Source organism: Sphaeramia orbicularis, chromosome 16, assembly GCF_902148855.1.
Source record: "Sphaeramia orbicularis chromosome 16, fSphaOr1.1, whole genome shotgun sequence".
In the NCBI taxonomy this organism is placed as follows: domain Eukaryota; kingdom Metazoa; phylum Chordata; class Actinopteri; order Kurtiformes; family Apogonidae; genus Sphaeramia; species Sphaeramia orbicularis.
Genome location: NC_043972.1, coordinates 41,035,931 through 41,053,385, shown reverse-complemented (window position 1 = coordinate 41,053,385; position 17,455 = coordinate 41,035,931). Strand labels below are relative to the sequence as shown.

Here is a 17,455-nt window from a genome sequence, read left to right as displayed (position 1 = left end):
TGGACACACCTTACCTTTAATTATTGTAAATGAACTGTAATAAATTTACAGTACTTTAACATAACAGTTATTTACATAAATGTATGTATGTGTGTGTATACTTACTTAGTTTGGTAAGCACTATTTAGTTCTATTAATCAATATTCATCATTTAAACATCACCATTTATCTTTATAACCATAGCTTACATTTAATTTTTTAAACGTGTTTTTAACTGTAAATCGTTATCATTGTTTCTTTAAACCAACAATTTTTTAACAATGACAATCAAATCACATTTGATTCATCACATTCATCAGGGAACACTTTTTTTTTTTTTTTAAATCATGAACTAGTACCATATTAATAGATTTGTGCACTATGTACAGTCTCTGTCTCCCTCACTACATACAGTAATGACAAGCTAGCACCACTGTTAGCTCCCCTATCAAATGTTACATTTAATATCTGAGGTAACATTGTGGCGGAAGACACTAGCGATTAGCATTAGCATTGGGCTAACGTGGTGAACAATATTTTAACATGAAGTTTACACAGTATACAGTATACGGATAATACCACGATAAGCCCAAACACCAATAAACACATCAGTGACTCCGATTAGTTTCATGAAATCATCCCAATGAAATCCTTTTTTCATGACAGTTCACATCTACAAGCTAACTTTGAGGCCTAGCCTCTAGCATGTAGCTTACCGGAGTTCACATAGAGGGCTCAGACGATGAAGCAGCTCCTCTCATCACCATAACACACAGATCTCATTCCTAACAAGCAAGCGACCGGTTAGTTATATGATTCAAAGTGATTTCTAATCATTTTGCGGCTTCTACACCGTATTTTGTCACTCAGGCTGGTCAGCTTGTTTATCTGTGGGTACTCTGGTCAGTGGCTCGGCTCAGATTGTGCACGCGCTGCGTGATCATGGTAATGAGCATAAAGTTAGTTTGCCACCTAGTGGCGGAGCAATGGTAACTACATTTAAATCCCATAGGTGGGTCTAGTAACCATGTGGGTTCCACAAACATGAAATAAAAGGTCATTCACATAAGCTAAATACAGCTACTTACCTTCCACTGGTTGTTCACTCTAATCCTCCTCCTGCTCTCAGCTCTGCTCTCACTAAACCAGTGGTTTTCAATCTTTTTCTCTCCGGCCCCCTTTGGAGGACCAAAAATCTCCAGTCCCCCCTCAGCCCCAACAACATTGTAACAGTGGTGCAACTATAACTTTTATTGAATGAAACCTCAATGTTGTAACAATGCTTTTTGCTTTTCCTTGAATAATTAGTTGTGCAAATTAAACATAACGTATATTTTTTCCTGAACAACACAAACTCAACACAACGGCTCCCTGAGACAATATTTTTCCAATTAAAAATAGGAAATGCGCAATTATCTTACAACTATGACAATAAAGTTACTTTTTTTCCGAACAATCAAGTCAGACAGAAGTTCACGTATCGAAGGGATTGGCCGTTGTTATGTCGTTTTTCCAGTCACACTACAGTTAACTTTCCAACATTGATACCAGGGGTATGTACTGTTAAACACCACAGCAATTGTCCTTTATTAAAAAGTTCTGTAATACCCATTGGCAGCTCACTGAGTTTTTGTAAAACACTCAGAGGTGTCAAAAGTATTTATATTCATTACTCAGGTAGAAGTATAAACGCTAGGGCTTAAAAAGACCTCTGTAGAAGCTGAAGAATCAACTCAAGGTTTTTACTCAAGTAAAAGTGTAAAAGTACTGGTTTCAAAACTACTTAAAGTATAAAAGTAAATGTAAGGGAAAAAATGCCATTAGGACAGAAGCTTAGGTGGTGCCACAGGGGCCTATAGTGCACTACCCCACCTCCTCAAAAAACATTTGTCTAAAGGCCATAATGACTATAATGTTATATTAAAATGTTAATGTTGAAACATTTGGGATGCACTAGGCTACGAGTTTCAGCTACATATATGCCCATTGAAAATAAACACATTTTAGTCCATTGCAAATGTATTAAAGAACCATATATGTGTACTACTGAGCGTTAACATGTGTTTCATGGAGCTGAAGATATGAGGACTAGTTCCTATAAGTATTGGAATGGTGCAAAAAGTCAAGTGCGATGGATCAGGTACAAACCAATAGGGTGTCAGAATGGTATATGTTTATACTTCTCATCCAACCGCAATCAAATTCACTCTATCCAGATGGTGCCATTTTTTGGATTTTTTTTTTTTTTTTTTTTTAAATTTGAACGATTACAAGCCAGAATGAAAACAAGCCAAGATGAAATAGAAGTAATGAGGTTGTTTTTAAAATGTAAGAAGTAGAAAGTTCAGATAATTGCATGAAAATGTAAGGAGTAGAAGTAAAAAGTCGGCTGAAAAATAATTACTCCAGTAAAGTATAGATAACCAGAATTTCTACTTAAGTAAATTAACTAAGTATTTGTACTTCGCTACTTGACACCTCTAAAAACACTCACATACATTCATGTCTTTCACGTCATGGATCAATGACATGATGCTTAGATTCTCTGTCCAATGCACTTTTTCACTAAAAAAAATAAAAAGTTTCAAACGATCAAGGACACTATGTAGTATATCATCATGAACGTACTCACTTTTAGTTTTCTAAAACCATTAGCTATTTGACATTTTTCTATTCTTTAAAGTATCAAAATATCATACAACTATCATACATATACTTTGCCATGACTTAAGTCTTGAAAAAACTCTAAATCTTTTCTAATTTATATACGGTGTGCTTGAATTGTATGACTTAATTTTTTTAAATCAGTTTTATGAGATCATAAAAACTCAAAAGAAATGTAAGTGATTTCTTTCTAAACTACTCACACTTGCATTATTATATTTGATTAACGGATTTTAACAAAAGTCATAGTTGCACATTTATTAAGGCTGCAGGCAGTTCATCTAGATGAAAAAACACTACAACCACGCATCTTTAAACTGTCTTATGAATTCACATGAACACAATAATTATTGTTTGAGCAATTGCATTATTATTATATGCTTGTATTTTAACATTGGCCCTCTGGATCTCTGTGTTTTCGACACTATATTGGCACAATATAACTGAACACATCAGCTGCACAGCTACAATTACTACTGTAACACAAGCGTTAACGATAAAGTATGTAAAATTTACATGATTGTTGTATTGTTATTCATAATTATTTTTCATTATTTTACTCAGCTCATCTCACAAAAATGACTGAGCCATATTTACAGACACAACAGACCACTGTTTCTCACATTTTAAAAAATTACTTTTACAACCATCATAGTTGCAGTTGTTTGCAATCTGCGATTTCACCACTAGGGCTCAGTAAATGTCACACACTGAAGCTATAAGTATAAGTACTTCATACAGTACAGCTAGGAGAAGTACATGAACCACGATTGATAAAAACTAATTGAAGTTTAGGAATTAGTGAAGTTCCATGTTAGAAGTTACTCAGATACACAAAAAAGCCTTTTTTTTTTTTTTTTTTTTTTTTTTTACTTTCCACAATGCACATTTGCTGATGAAAAGAACATATATGATTGTGGATACAGGTACCACCACAGAGGATGATTGGTGATGTTAAAAGAACCAGTAAGCAAGATTCAGTAGTCTATAAAGAACATGTAACCCTCTGTGTAATGGGTCATATGGTCACGATCTGGATCAAGTTCATATCAGAGGCTGGATCAGAGGAGTTCTGTGATGAAGCAGGAGGATGAGGATGAGTAAATCTGGAGTCAGCCCTGTGTTCCCCAGTCCAACATATATGACAAGAATGGAGTTGTAGGGACAGAGGCCTACAAACCATAATTATAGACAGTGAGGTTTGACTAGTTTCACCAAGGGTTACATAGGTACGCTCCTGTAAAACTACTGCAGAACTGCTACGAACACAGAAACTAACCTTATAGAGTGGACCAGCCAAAGCCCAGACTACTACTGATGCTGTGACAGGACCTCATGACCTGTTCACATCAGATATGGACCGCTCTGGAAAAGAACAATGTTTTTTTTTTTTGTATTAGCACGTCTGACCTACAACTACAGGACATGCAAGATAGACATGAGAGATCAGAGGGTTTCACATGATGAGATTAGTTTTGTTCTGGATATTATGTGACATTTCATATCATCCTCCTTTTTCTAAACTTAATATAACAAAATCAAGTGGTGCCAGGCAAAACAAACCCCGCCCCTCACATGGATTGCATCTTATTTTGGCGTTGATCCAGCTGATGTCATCATGTCTATGCATGTGGTGATGTCAGCATATCAGTTACCTCTATATATGTGCCAAGTTTGAAGTAAATTGAAATAAAATTGATGTTTTTATAGACATTTGAAATTTCAGCCATTATAAGTAAATGAGAAAAAAAATAAATAAAAATTTGACTTTGACCTACTTTTCCCAAAATGTAATCAGATCTATTCTGGGTCACTGGCGATCTATAAACCCAATTTGGTATGAATTCAACAAATAGTTTTGCTGCTAGAGTGTTAACAAACAAAGAAACAAACTGAACCAAAAACAATACCCCTTGCCTCCCCTTTTGGGGGGCGGGGTAACAAGAGATTTAATCACATGGATCCATGGTCTTCATGAGTCTTCAGCAGCAGCACAACAGCACCATGATGGATGAAGACCTGCTTCTAAAACAGAAACAGTATGTGGTCCATCATGAGCTCAAACAAAGACATGATATAATATAAAGAACAAGTATTTAAAAACTAATGCACAGTGAAAATCAGTGATATGACATGTATGATTGTATATATGTATGACATTCCCCCTGTTATGCCAAACAACAAATGTCTGATGTTTCAGAATATGAGCGGTGCATGCTGGGATATCATTTTCAAATGTCCTGTTTAGACGCTGGTATAATAATGATAGTTCAGATCTGAAAATCAGCTAAAATGAATATCATAATGTAATAAATACATCATGGTCAAGGTCAAGTTTATTTATAAAGCATATTTAAAACAACACAAAGTGCCCAAAGTGTATGAAGATAATTTTGTGCATTTATTATTCAAGTAAAGGAAAAAAAGGCAAGCAAAAAATACAGTTTTGAAACAAAAAATCAAGATTTGACAACAAAAATGAAGGTTTCAAAAATTTTCACCTTAACAAAACCGATTGTGTTCTTATTTTCTTTCTTTTCAAATCTGAAACTTCTGCTTGCAGGCCAAAATGTTTTGTCATTTTAAACGTTTTGTTTGCAAGTCCAAAGGTTTTGCACCTCTAAATCTTGTTTAATGTACAAAACTTTTCAACTTGCAAATGATTTTCAAGTACCACTTGAATTTGCAATTTTGAAACCTTCATTTTTGTTTGTCAAATCTTGATTTTTTGTTTCAAAACTGTTTTTTTTTTTTTTTTTTTTTTTGCCTTTTTTTCCCTTTGCTTGAATAATAAAGACACAAAATTATCTTCATAAAAATGCTATACAAAGTTGTAGATAAAGATAAAAAACAAACAAACAATAAAACTAATAAAAAAAACAAAACAAAACATACTCATAATAAACAAATATAGAAATCTGGACTTCTGAACATAAAACTCTTAAGTATTAATTAACAAGTAATAATGTGTTTTTGGGGAAAAAGACACTGATCCTACACAGATCTAGAGGCAAAGCTCAACACACACCCATGTGCACCAGCTCCATGCTCCCCCCATTTATGACAGCTAGTATGTAACAGTGTTTAACATTTTGGGAAAAATGAACATTTACTTCATAGAAGAGACAAAACTTAAACAAGCACTAAGTTACATGTTGTGAGCAAAAACATCCAGTCAGATCCACATATGTATATGTGGACAGTGACAGTGTAATTTGGCCTCTGTACACCACCATTAAACACTCCAGATGGAACTGAAATGTCAACTTTAACCTTTAATTCAAGGGGTGTCATAACAATATTGCATTAATTATTTTCCTTCACTGAACTCTGACTTTCTTCCCTGGACTCAACTGTATATTTAGTGCATGAGCAGTTTGTGCACAACTGCAGTTTACAGTTATATAAAACTTAAAATAAACACACCAAACAAAATTACTACATGTTTATGCAAGACACATGAATAACGCTATTGAGTCTCTAATCTCATCATTTAAATGAATAAAAAGAGTGGTCATTAATATGTCATATCTACAGCTGCGGAAAAAAATATTAGACCATCAAAAGTCATCAAAAACAATGGTTATGCAATCAAGTACTATCTCCTGTGTGTATCATGTGACTAAAACAGACAGAAAAGAAAACATGGAATGTCTAAAAGCACTATTTTTGGCAGTACAATGCCATAGATATTGATGTAAGAACTTCAGTGATTTTGGTTATTATCAAGAAAACCATGGAAAATGGTTAGATATCAGCTCTGAAATTAAACTCTTATGAGCTATTTTTGTTGTTATCATTATATTTGTCCAAACAAATGTACCTTTAGTTGTACTAGGCATTAAAATGAACAAGAAATTGAAGAAACAAGGGTGGTCTAATATTTTTTTCCGCGACTGTATCTTCTGCATAGCTTCAATAAAAAAATTCACTTTTTTCCCTTCAGCTTTCTAAAAAATGCTTCTGTTTTTTGATAACAAAGTGCCTTTTTTTAAATCATATCTCTGGTCCAATTCCATTGCAATATTTAGACAAAGAGTGGATCATTTTCAGCATAGTTTTTGGTGCATATTTCCTGGTGCAGACAGACTGAGGCAAAATGATAGGTTGTGTAATATTTGTCCTGGCAAGACTTAGCTATAATTGCGGCATAGGCATCTGTCAGGATATAGTGATTATAGATTCACAACGGTTCTGCTCTGTCTAGGAAGAAAACTTCACACTCATGTCTAATGGTGCAACATATGAGGACATGACAGGATGCATTTACCAATATTCAGTAGGGAAGTTAACCCTTTAACCCCTGACATGTCTGTGGTGACTGTTCTGAAAATATGCTTTATTTTAAATATTCATGAAAATTCAACCATTTGCTCAATAGGAAAATGATCAAAACGTGGTGATTGAATAGGCCTTGTGCTTTCTGTAGACATCTGAGCATGCTCAGAGCACCCCAGTGAGCCAGACCGATTATAAAAAACAGACGATTTGGGATTTTTTTTTTTACACAGTTTTCCTTGTCATTTTTTGTTTTTATTGTTGTTTGCAGTATTGTGGTGATTTTCCTTTATTTATTTATTTTTTTAAAACTGTATTTATACCAAGTTTTGACTGTGTAACTGCTTTTTGGAGTTCAACCAGGTGCCAAAAGCATCTGGACTGATTTAGAAAAAAAGAAAAACTAACCCAAAATAAAAACTGCTGGGCCAGAATTCAAATACTTGTTGTTGTTCAGTGTGTTCCAGTTCACAGTTCATGTTCAACATCCTAAATCTCTTTTTAATGTACATTCTGAGTGCCTTATTTAGTGAAAACCTGTCAAATTTTGTCTTTTTCTATTATTCCAACCTGCTTTGACCCTAAAATACACAGTAAAACAAAACTACCGAAGAAAAGGAACACAAACACATACTCACAGCAGCTTTTATGACACTTCTACAAATTCACAATGGCATATTTACCTGGAATAATGTCTTAGGGGTTAAAGGGTTAAAAAAGTAGAGTAAGTGCATGCAATGACTAAAATACAGCAAAAGAATCTATATCTGCACTGTATTAACTGCTGAACTTCTGTTTCATTATTAATCATTAATCCGCCTATAGAAGGCCGATCCTTTTGTTTGTCATGTGTTTTATTTGTCAAATCCAGTGTTGTGTACATAGGTTCTGCTTTCTATAAATGGAACTTGGCCTCGAGGGGTGAACACAATAACAGCACAAACAAGAGACTGAGCTTCAGTTCCATTAACCCTATAAAACCATTTGTATCATATTCGCTATGCCTGGTTCTGAGACTTTTATCTTATCAACAAGATCAATACTTCCCTTAAAAATGTGTCGTGTGACCTGATATTTGTTTTCTGCCCCCTGGTGGATTATCATCCCACTGCAGCCTGTGGAAAGAATTTTTTATTTTTTTTTTTTCCTTTTCAATATAGCCGCTATCATTAAATCATCAACACACATTTTGTAGGAAAGTCTTTGGTAATTTTCACAAAGTTGCATCAAGAAGCACATTTATATTGTTATTTGGTGGAAAATATTGAAATTGTTGCCATTCAAGGGAAATAAAAGGGCTATAAAAAGATTTATGTTTAAAAAAAACAAAAACTACCTGAAATGTTCTATATTTTCAAAATGTTACTGGTAAAATTTATTTTTGTATCCAAAGTTAATGTTGTCAGTTGCCAAAAAAGCCCAATGTATCAAATGTGATACAAAAAATATATGATAAACAAAATGATATGGCAATTTTTTTTGTTTGGATTATGTTAAAATGGCTAATAAACTTTTCGATTTCAAAAAAATTAAAATTTTATGGATAGTTTTTAACCCTTTAACCATTTTTTGGCTCGTGACCCCATTTTAACATCACAAATTTTTGGCGACCCCAGACATTCAAAACTGAGACTTTTTTTTTTTTTGCTAAAATTAATTTGTTTCTGATCATGTAATAGTTTGCTATACTATGTTGCAAGTAAACATTAATTTAGACGACATGTTGGCTATATAATGTATATTATTATGGACGGAGGCAGAAAAGGCAGGTGTAGATTACTGCACAAAGTGAGAATTTGATTTTCCTTGGTCAGGATATGTACAGTCAGTCCAGCTTGGATTTACAAGGCAGACAATTAATACTGAACAAACAAGAACTCAAACTATGAATTATGAAAGAGCTGCAGCATCTGAAACTGACCATACTGAACATTTGACAGATAAACAGTACTACAGTGCTTCAGTTTCAGCTTCACAGTTTGTCATGTCTTATGTATTGTGGTTGTCCCTGTCAACACACCATATATTCTTATTAGTAAGTTTTTGTTTGTTTGTTTTTTTTGGTTTCATATATATATATATATATATATATATATATATATATATATATATATATATATATATATATATATATATATGTAGTTGTATTTTTTTAGCAATAACTAGAAATTTCAGGCAACCCCATTTGAATTCCAGGTGACCCCACATGGGGTCCCGACCTCAAGGTAGAAAAACACTGACTTAGTTAGATAGATAGATAGATAGATAGATAGATAGATAGATAGATAGATAGATAGATAGATAGATAGATAGATAGATAGATAGATAGATAGATAGATAGATAGATAGATAGATAGATAGATAGATAGATAGATAGATAGATAGATAGATAGATAGATAGATAGAAAAAAACTCAGTAAACACACAGTCCCCCCCCCAAAGAAAAACAAAAAATCAGCACAACACTGTAAACAACAATAAAAACATAAAATGACAAGGAAAACAGTGTTAAAAGAAAAAAAAAGCCCAAACTTTCTATTTTTATAGTGAGTTGGTCTCACTTACTGCTCTGTGTTTTGCCCACCATTACACAGAAGGCGGGAATGCACTGAGCATGCTCAGATATCTATGGAAAGCACAAGGTCTAGTCTATTAGCACATTTTGAAATGTTTCCTATTGAGAAAATGGTTGAATTTTTATGAATATTTAAAATAAATCATACAGTGAAAACGCTCACCACAGACACGTCAGAGGTTAAAGGGTTAATGGGTCAGGTTTTACAAGGTTAAAGTCTATAGTTATTTCGACACCACACAGAGGTCAGTACAACAGACTATGGATATGTGTGTTTGACTTGTTATGACTGCTTGTATTTTGTGCATCTGAGCTTTGTTGTCATGCTCCATTTTAAGTCATACCTATTATGAGCTTTGTTCCTCTACTATAAACCTGTCTGACCTGTTTTATCTTCCTTTCCTCCTCCTCTCTCTCTCTCTCTCTCTCTCTCTCTCTCTCTCTCTGACCCATCCTACTCCTTGCTTCTCACTTGCCCTGACTAGCCTCAGGAAAAGTTGCTCAATGTTAATGTTTGACAAGTAGGAAGAACAGCCTTTGCCATATCTCGTCTTGAGACTCAAAGAACCACACTCTTTCAGTTCTCTGTTTTTGAAGGCTGCGTTTGCTGATGTGTGGCAGAATTACACATTCATATTGACGGGAGAGAACAAGATAGAAGACATGGGTGAGTCGATATGTCTGTGCATTTTTGACAAGACCGATGAAGTTACAGTTTCAGTGTGTGAACTACAGTCTGTTTCCTGAATATGTGGGAATTTTCTACTTGAACATACACACTGCTACTGTAAATAATGTAAAAATGCAGTTTTTTTTAATATTTGCTAAATGTATTTGACTTACGCATAACTTTGAATATAAAGGATTTGCTCATTTATTTACAGTTTTTTTCTGTCTATACTGTAATAACTGTGTCCTATTTTTTAAGTCTTACCAAAAGGGGTTAAAAGAATAAAAACCTGCATAAAAGTTACTTACATTATACTGACAGACTAAATGTGGGTTGTCTGCAATATTGTATTTTTACATTTTAACCCATAAAGACCCAGTTCTACTTTTGTGGCGGTCAATTTTTAACCTTTCTTTAATGATTTGTCACCGTTTATGATAATATTATGTTCTGTATTTGCATTTTTAAGTGAGAATTAAGAATTGTCCTATATTTACTCTACTGATTTTGTAGATATTCATAAAAGCTCAGGTTAAAGTTGAGGGTTATTATATCAAAAACAGAGAAAACTGAAGAAAAAGTTACTTTTTCCAGTAAAGTCTGTCATTAAATGAAGTGTCTTCATCCACTGTCATTGATCAACCTCCATGGTTTTTACTGGTGTGTGTGTGTGTGTGTGTATATATATATATAAATATATATATATATATGTGTGTGTGTGTGTGTGTGTGTGTGTGTGTGTGTGTGTATATATATATATATATATATATATATATATATATATATACATATATATGTATATATATTGCTAGTATGGATAAAGGGGTGATAGCTAATAAGCTTCCTCTCACTCCTTTTTGAATATGACTCTTTTTCTTTTTTTTGTGTATATAATTTTTTTTTTTGCTTCCTTGAATTTTCATTTCTATATTATGTTGTGCAAAGAAGTCAGTTAGTAGCAATCAGGAAGCTTGTACCTTTTCCATATTCAAAATAAATTGATTAAAAAAAAAATGTTGTAGAAGTTGATGGTGTTTCCACGGTAACTACGGAGCCTCTAAACGTCCCAATGGGTCATATCTGATGACCATGAAAAGATGACAAACTGCATTTTACACCAATTATTTACCTGCATTGATAGGATTAATGGATCAGAAGTTATTTAACATTTTATATCAGTAAAGGAGTTTGGTCACTAGTGGATGTTTGGGTCTTTATGGGTCAAGTCCATATTATTGCTATGCTCCTACTGTGTATGATATTTGTGTTGATGTCAGGACACATCACTCATAAAAAAGCACATATCCTGAAAGGCCTCTGTGCCAACAATCTAATTTTCTGCCCCATTTACGGCTGAACTGAGCAGAGGTGCTGGTGCTGATCGACTTCGAGGGCACCATGGCGGATGAGCTCACAGTGAGGATGGGGGATGTGATCAAAAACGTCACCAAGTCCAATGAGGAGAACTGGCTGGAAGGGGAGCTGAGAGGAAAGAGAGGCATCTTCCCCGCTAACTTTGTCAAGGTCTGTCGGAACGATGCTGCCCGTTTCTGCATGGTGCATTGAAGCATATTCAAGTGTGTTAAACTGGTCTCCTTTTGGGTTTTCATTACAGGAGGTGCCAGTATATCTACAGGGTGACAGCAAAAGGGAACCACGAAGTCTGAGAAAACGTAAAACCCCGAATCTGTGCTATGAACGTGTTTTTGTCACTGTTATCAGATTAGACTGCACCGATTGTAACACACAAATCTACAAAAAACAAAGTAGTTCTCATGTCTTAAGTTATTACATTCTGTTCTTTTATTGCAATTTTAACCCATAAAAATCCAGTGCTACTTTTGTGGCAGTTCTCAAATGATTTTTTCTCTATTTTTAACTTTTCTGATGCAATTTATCACCATTTATTCTAAATTTATACTCAGTATTTGGCATTCTTATGTATAAATCTGGTATTTTCCTATATTTAATTCACTGATCATGCCGATGTCCATAAAAGCTCAAATTAAAGTTGAGGGTTATTAGCGAGAAAACGGAAGAAAAAGTGACTTTTTCAGTCAAATATATCATTAACTGAACAAAAAAATGTCTCCATCCACTGTCATTTATCAAACTCTATGGGTTTTACTGGTGAATCAATGTTGTAGAAGATGATGGTGTTTCCATGGTAACTATGGAGCCTCTGAACATCCAAATGGGTCACAACATGACAAACTGTATTTTACACCAGTTATTTGCGTGATTTAATAGGATTAATGGATCAACAGATATTTAACTTATTGTATCAGTAAATGATTTTGGTTGCCAGTGGATGTTTGGGTTTGTATGGGTTAATGCCATAAAGTTGCACATATTGCAACAAGGAAAAAAAAATACACTCAGTTGACATAAGAATAGAGTGAAAATAAACCATGCAATTCAAAATCCGCTCGGTTTTCTGTTCTACAAATGTATAATCTACAAAACAAAGTGCTCATTGTGTGGTTAGTGTGGTGCATTCAGACAGAAAACAATGCAGCTGATTGTAGCTATACATTCACCGCATCCTGGCCTCACAAAACTTAAGTATAATTTAGGAGAATAGAGATGATATTGAACACAGCGTCTTTGAGGGATTAGATATGCAGTGCCAGATCCTGCAGTTGAAGGTTTCTCCTGTTGAGACCCATCTACTCGTTTCTCTGTGCATTTTGGTTTCTGTTTTCTTGAATTGTCAGATCTGAACCAGAGCTGTCAAAGTCATTTTATTTCAGGGGCCACATTCAACCCGATATGATCTGAAGGAGGCGGGACCAGTAAAATAATAACATCATAATATATAAATAATGTCAATTCCAAAGTTTTTATGTCTAACTTGTATTTTTTAGGGTGAAAAAAGAAAATATATATTATGAAAATGTTTACATCTACAAATTATTCTTTAACAAATATGAATAACATGAACAAACTACAATTTATTAAGAAAAATATGTGCAATTTTAACAATATTATGCTTCAGCTTCTCATTCTTACTTGCAAATCATTGTGATTTTTGCTTAGATTTATATATTTTTTTTATGGTAAATGGACTGCCAGATCCTACTGGGAGCAATTTAGGGTTCAGTGTCTTGCCCAAGGACACTTCGACAATTAGAGCCAGGATTCAAACCGCCAACTCAGTGGTCATTGGACAACTCGCTCTACCAACTCAGCCACAGCCACCCATTTTACCGTAAATTCTGGACTATAAGCCGCTACTTTTTTCCCACGCTTTAAACACTGCGGCTTATACTCCGACGCAGCTTATGCTTATATGATTTTCCCTTATTGCCTGCCACACCCCAGGGGAGAATCTGTCTATTGTTACCAGGTATGCAGGAATGGATAACATTAACAACTTAACCTTTATAAAGTTAATATTAACACACACAAAAGGGGAACTTTTAAGGAAAAATAGTAAACCTTCAAATGTTAATATTGTTTCACAAATATACAAAACAAAACTCTGATTGAAAACGCCCAATAAAGCTCTCCAGAGACTGTCATAAATTTAAAGCATCTCAGAATTAATGCGCACGTCGTGAGAGACAGCGAGTGCATATTGAGGCACAGACATCGCCGGTGGCTCACTTCCGGTACCACGGCTCGGTGCCACGGCACCTAGTGTTGCCCCCGAGCCGCGGCGGCACCACCTCGGTGCGCCACGGCACCAAGGCTCATTGCCAGGTGCCGTGGCACCGCGGTGCCACAGCTCGGTGCCAGGTGCCATGGCGCCGTGGGACCATGGCTCGGTAACACAGCTCAGCTCGGTACCACGGCTTGGTACCAGATACCACAGCACAGTGCCAAGTACCGTGGCATCTCGTCCCTACTGCACGTCGTGTGTAATGTTAAATGAAAATGATATTACAACAGACGTAATTACTTGTTTTTAATCTTTATATTGTAAAAACAAATTAAAAGTCCTACTCTAACGAAAAACAAAAAATTTGTTCACTTTCAAGTGTCTTTCAAGTCATTTTAGGTCCGTGAATCCACAGCCGGCGCAAAAGCAAGTCAATCCCGTATCGGCACCAATCCAAAGGAAACCACGATAAGTCCACCGACAAAAAAAAAAAAAGAAAGAGAAAATGTGCTTTTATTACTATCCTTTTATTGCCTCGTTTTTTGTCTTTTGTTTTTTAATCATCATATTAACAACGAATCAACCTATAGATATGACAGCAAGCTCACACATATCATACCCATTTACATACAGGGAATAATTTCATTTGAACTCAAAGAAAACCTTTATCCAATTACCGTGCAGTTTTGACGCAATGAAAAAAAAGGTTCCACTAGGTCCCATAGACTCCCATAGAAGCCAGGCTTCAGCGGGGAAATGCATCGACCATAGATCGTATGAGGAAACAGTGCAACGGGAATGTATGAGAAGTGAACAACATGGAGTCTGATGATTTGCGATAAAGCTGGTTCTGAACCAACTTGTCTGTGAGATGAACGTGTTTTAACACATGTGTAGTCAATGAAATGTCAACACAACCAAACATTTAACCATTTCATTTTCGTAATGATAGGGGAAGCCAGGCTTCTCCTGCAGTCTATGAGAAATCGCCACTGGTGGACACCCGCGGCTTATAAACCGGCGCGGCTTATACGTGTACAAAATTGATTTTCTTTCTAAAATTAGGGTCTGCGGCTTATATTCAGGTGCGGTCTATAGTCCGGAATTTACGGTAGTTATGTTATTGTTTAAAACTGTGCCATCTCGTTATCTTGTTTTGATTCTGCAACTTTCCTTCTTGTAAATAGGGTGGGCATAAATCAGCTATTGATTTAATATAGAATATTAATATAGAAATCCAAATTGTATTTGTGTATATATTATGTTCTGTTAAATGGACAAATAAATTCTACTACGACAGTGGATCTACAGATACAAAAAACATTTAGTAACAGACAAAATATTGTTTAAATTGCATTTAGCTCTCTAAAAGGCATGTCAGGTTGTTTATATTTGTTCAGGTTAAAGGGATTGTCATGTAATTTTACTTATTTACACTAAAACAAAGAGGAAAAATTTGTTAATTTATGGGAAATTTATGACAATATTTTACTGATCTGAGCCACGAGATTGAATTGGTCTGTATGTGGAACCTAAACTAAAATGATTGTCCATATTCCAGTCAAATTTTTACATTTACAAATTCATCCCATGGGCCAGATCGGACCCTTTGGTGGGCTGTAGGTTTGACACCTGTGATCTAAACTGTCTACATATTTGTTGATGTGTCCTGTGTCTTCCCAGCAAACACGATCAAGAAGTCACGGAAATGTGAAGTGACCTTTGCCTACAACCCCATGAATGAGGATGAACTGGAGCTTTGTGTTGGGGAGACGATAGAGATCATCCGAGAGGTAGAGTCCAAGCTTATCGCTGCTCTTACAAATGTATCTGAACTTGAATAATCCGTCCTGATCTGCGGCAGCCTCAGGCTAAAGCAGAGTTACCCTCCTCAGGAAACAAATCTTGGTCAGACTATGCAAATGAGGGCGTTGGTTAAGTGTTTGTTTAGTTAAATATCCACAGGTAAATAGAGGACGTTTCATATGGCATTCATTAATTGTTTGATTTTTCAGTTGTCTCTTTTTTTTTTCCCCCAGTTTCTGAAAAACTGACCTGACTAGTTCTGAGTTCGTGACACTCGTGCCATTATATTATCAGAGATCTTATAGACAGAAAGTCACCAAAGACTGGAATGTTTCCTGGATGGTAAGGGTTTATGTTTTACTTTCTTTGTACTGCATGACAGATTGAAGATGGCTGGTGGATGGGGGTGAAAAATGGCAAAGTTGGAGCATTTCCATCAAATTTTGTCAAGGAGATCTTCGTTCCTTCTAAAGGTAAAACCCCCCAAATGTTCCAATCCAAGCTGTTTGTGTGTTATTACTCATATCAACCCTTTAACCCCTGATGTATCTATGGTGAGCGTTCTCAATGTATGATTTATTTAAAATATTGATCAAAATTTAACCGTTTGCTCAATAGGAAACATTTCAAAACTGAGAAACATATTGAGAGAATAGACCTGAGGGGATAAAACAGAGCAGTGAGTGAGACCAACTTACTTTAAAATAGACGATTTGGCCTTTTTTTTTTTTTTACACTTTTCATTGTCATTTGTTTTTACTGTTGTTTGCAGTATTGTGACGATTTTCTTTTTCTTTTATTTTTTTTTTCACTGTGTTTTTACTGCGTTTTGACTGCGTAATTGCTTTTTGGAGTTCAACCAGGTACCAAAAAGCAACTGGACTGATTTAGAAAAATAGAAAAACTAACCCAAAACAAAAACTACTGGGCCAAAATTCAAATACTTGTTGTTAAGTGTGTTCCTGTTCAACATCCTAAATTACATTACACTGCATTACATTGCATTTAGCAAACACTTCTATCCAAAGCAACTTACAAAAGAGAGAATCAAATCAAGCATCAGTGCTAAAGTTCAATAAGCAAAACATTATCAAGTGCAAGAAAAACTGGGTGAAATCCAATTGTAGCAAACAGAATATAATAGAAGAATAGATTTATTGTCATTGCACAATGGCTATACAACGAAACTGGGTAGAGCTTATCTTCATCGGTGCCACAAAATAAAAGGTTGAATAGCAATAAATAAGACATCTGATAAAATCAAAACACCCAATAAGATCAAACATTCAGTATTATCATAACATAAAATAAAATCAGACATCCAATAAAAACAAACATCCAGTAAAGACGAACATCCAGTAGACTGACCCATGGCCCTCCCTTAGGCATTTAGCAGTCTGAAACAGGAGGACAGAACCAAAAAAAAAAAAGGGGGTGAAAGAAGTCAAATCAACTTTATCTATAAAGCACTTTTAAAACAACACAGTTGGCTAAAGTGCTGAACACAGACATAACTAGAAAAGCACTTGGAGTGCGCAGACAAGGCAGATCAGTGCCGTGCCCCCCCCCCCCCCCCCCCCCCCCCGATCACCACCAAAATTTAATCATTTGTTCCTTGTGTCAGTATCAACATTTCCTGAAATTTTCATCTAAATCCGTCCATAACCTTTTGAGTTATCTTGCACACGGACAGACAGACAAAAACATAACCTCCTTGGCAGAGGTAATAAAAACTATTACAACATAAAAGAATGAATAAAAACAATAAAACTAATTATACATTAAGACAATAATTTCAAAATCTCTTCAATCTCTTATTGATGTACATTCTGAGTGTCTTATTTAGTAAAAACCTGTCAAACCTCAATTCCTCTCTTTG

General features: G+C 35.1%; 1 protein-coding gene across 4 annotated transcripts in view; it reads left to right on the top strand.

Moving 5' to 3' along the window:
• Positions 1-9,962: 9,962 nt before the first annotated feature.
• The window catches only part of sh3d21 (SH3 domain containing 21), a 34,850-nt gene continuing 27,357 nt past the window's right edge, over positions 9,963-17,455 (top strand). For 3 of the 4 annotated variants that reach the window (XM_030158809.1, XM_030158807.1, XM_030158805.1), the window contains exons 1-5: positions 9,964-10,163; positions 11,533-11,690; positions 11,782-11,839; positions 15,454-15,563; positions 15,959-16,049. In XM_030158809.1, the coding sequence (XP_030014669.1) occupies positions 10,160-10,163; positions 11,533-11,690; positions 11,782-11,839; positions 15,454-15,563; positions 15,959-16,049 (421 nt within the window). In that variant the 5' untranslated portion in view covers positions 9,964-10,159. Of the gene's footprint in view, positions 10,164-11,532; positions 11,691-11,781; positions 11,840-15,453; positions 15,564-15,958; positions 16,050-17,455 lie in introns of all 4 variants that reach the window. The other variant, XM_030158808.1, reaches the window with a different exon arrangement.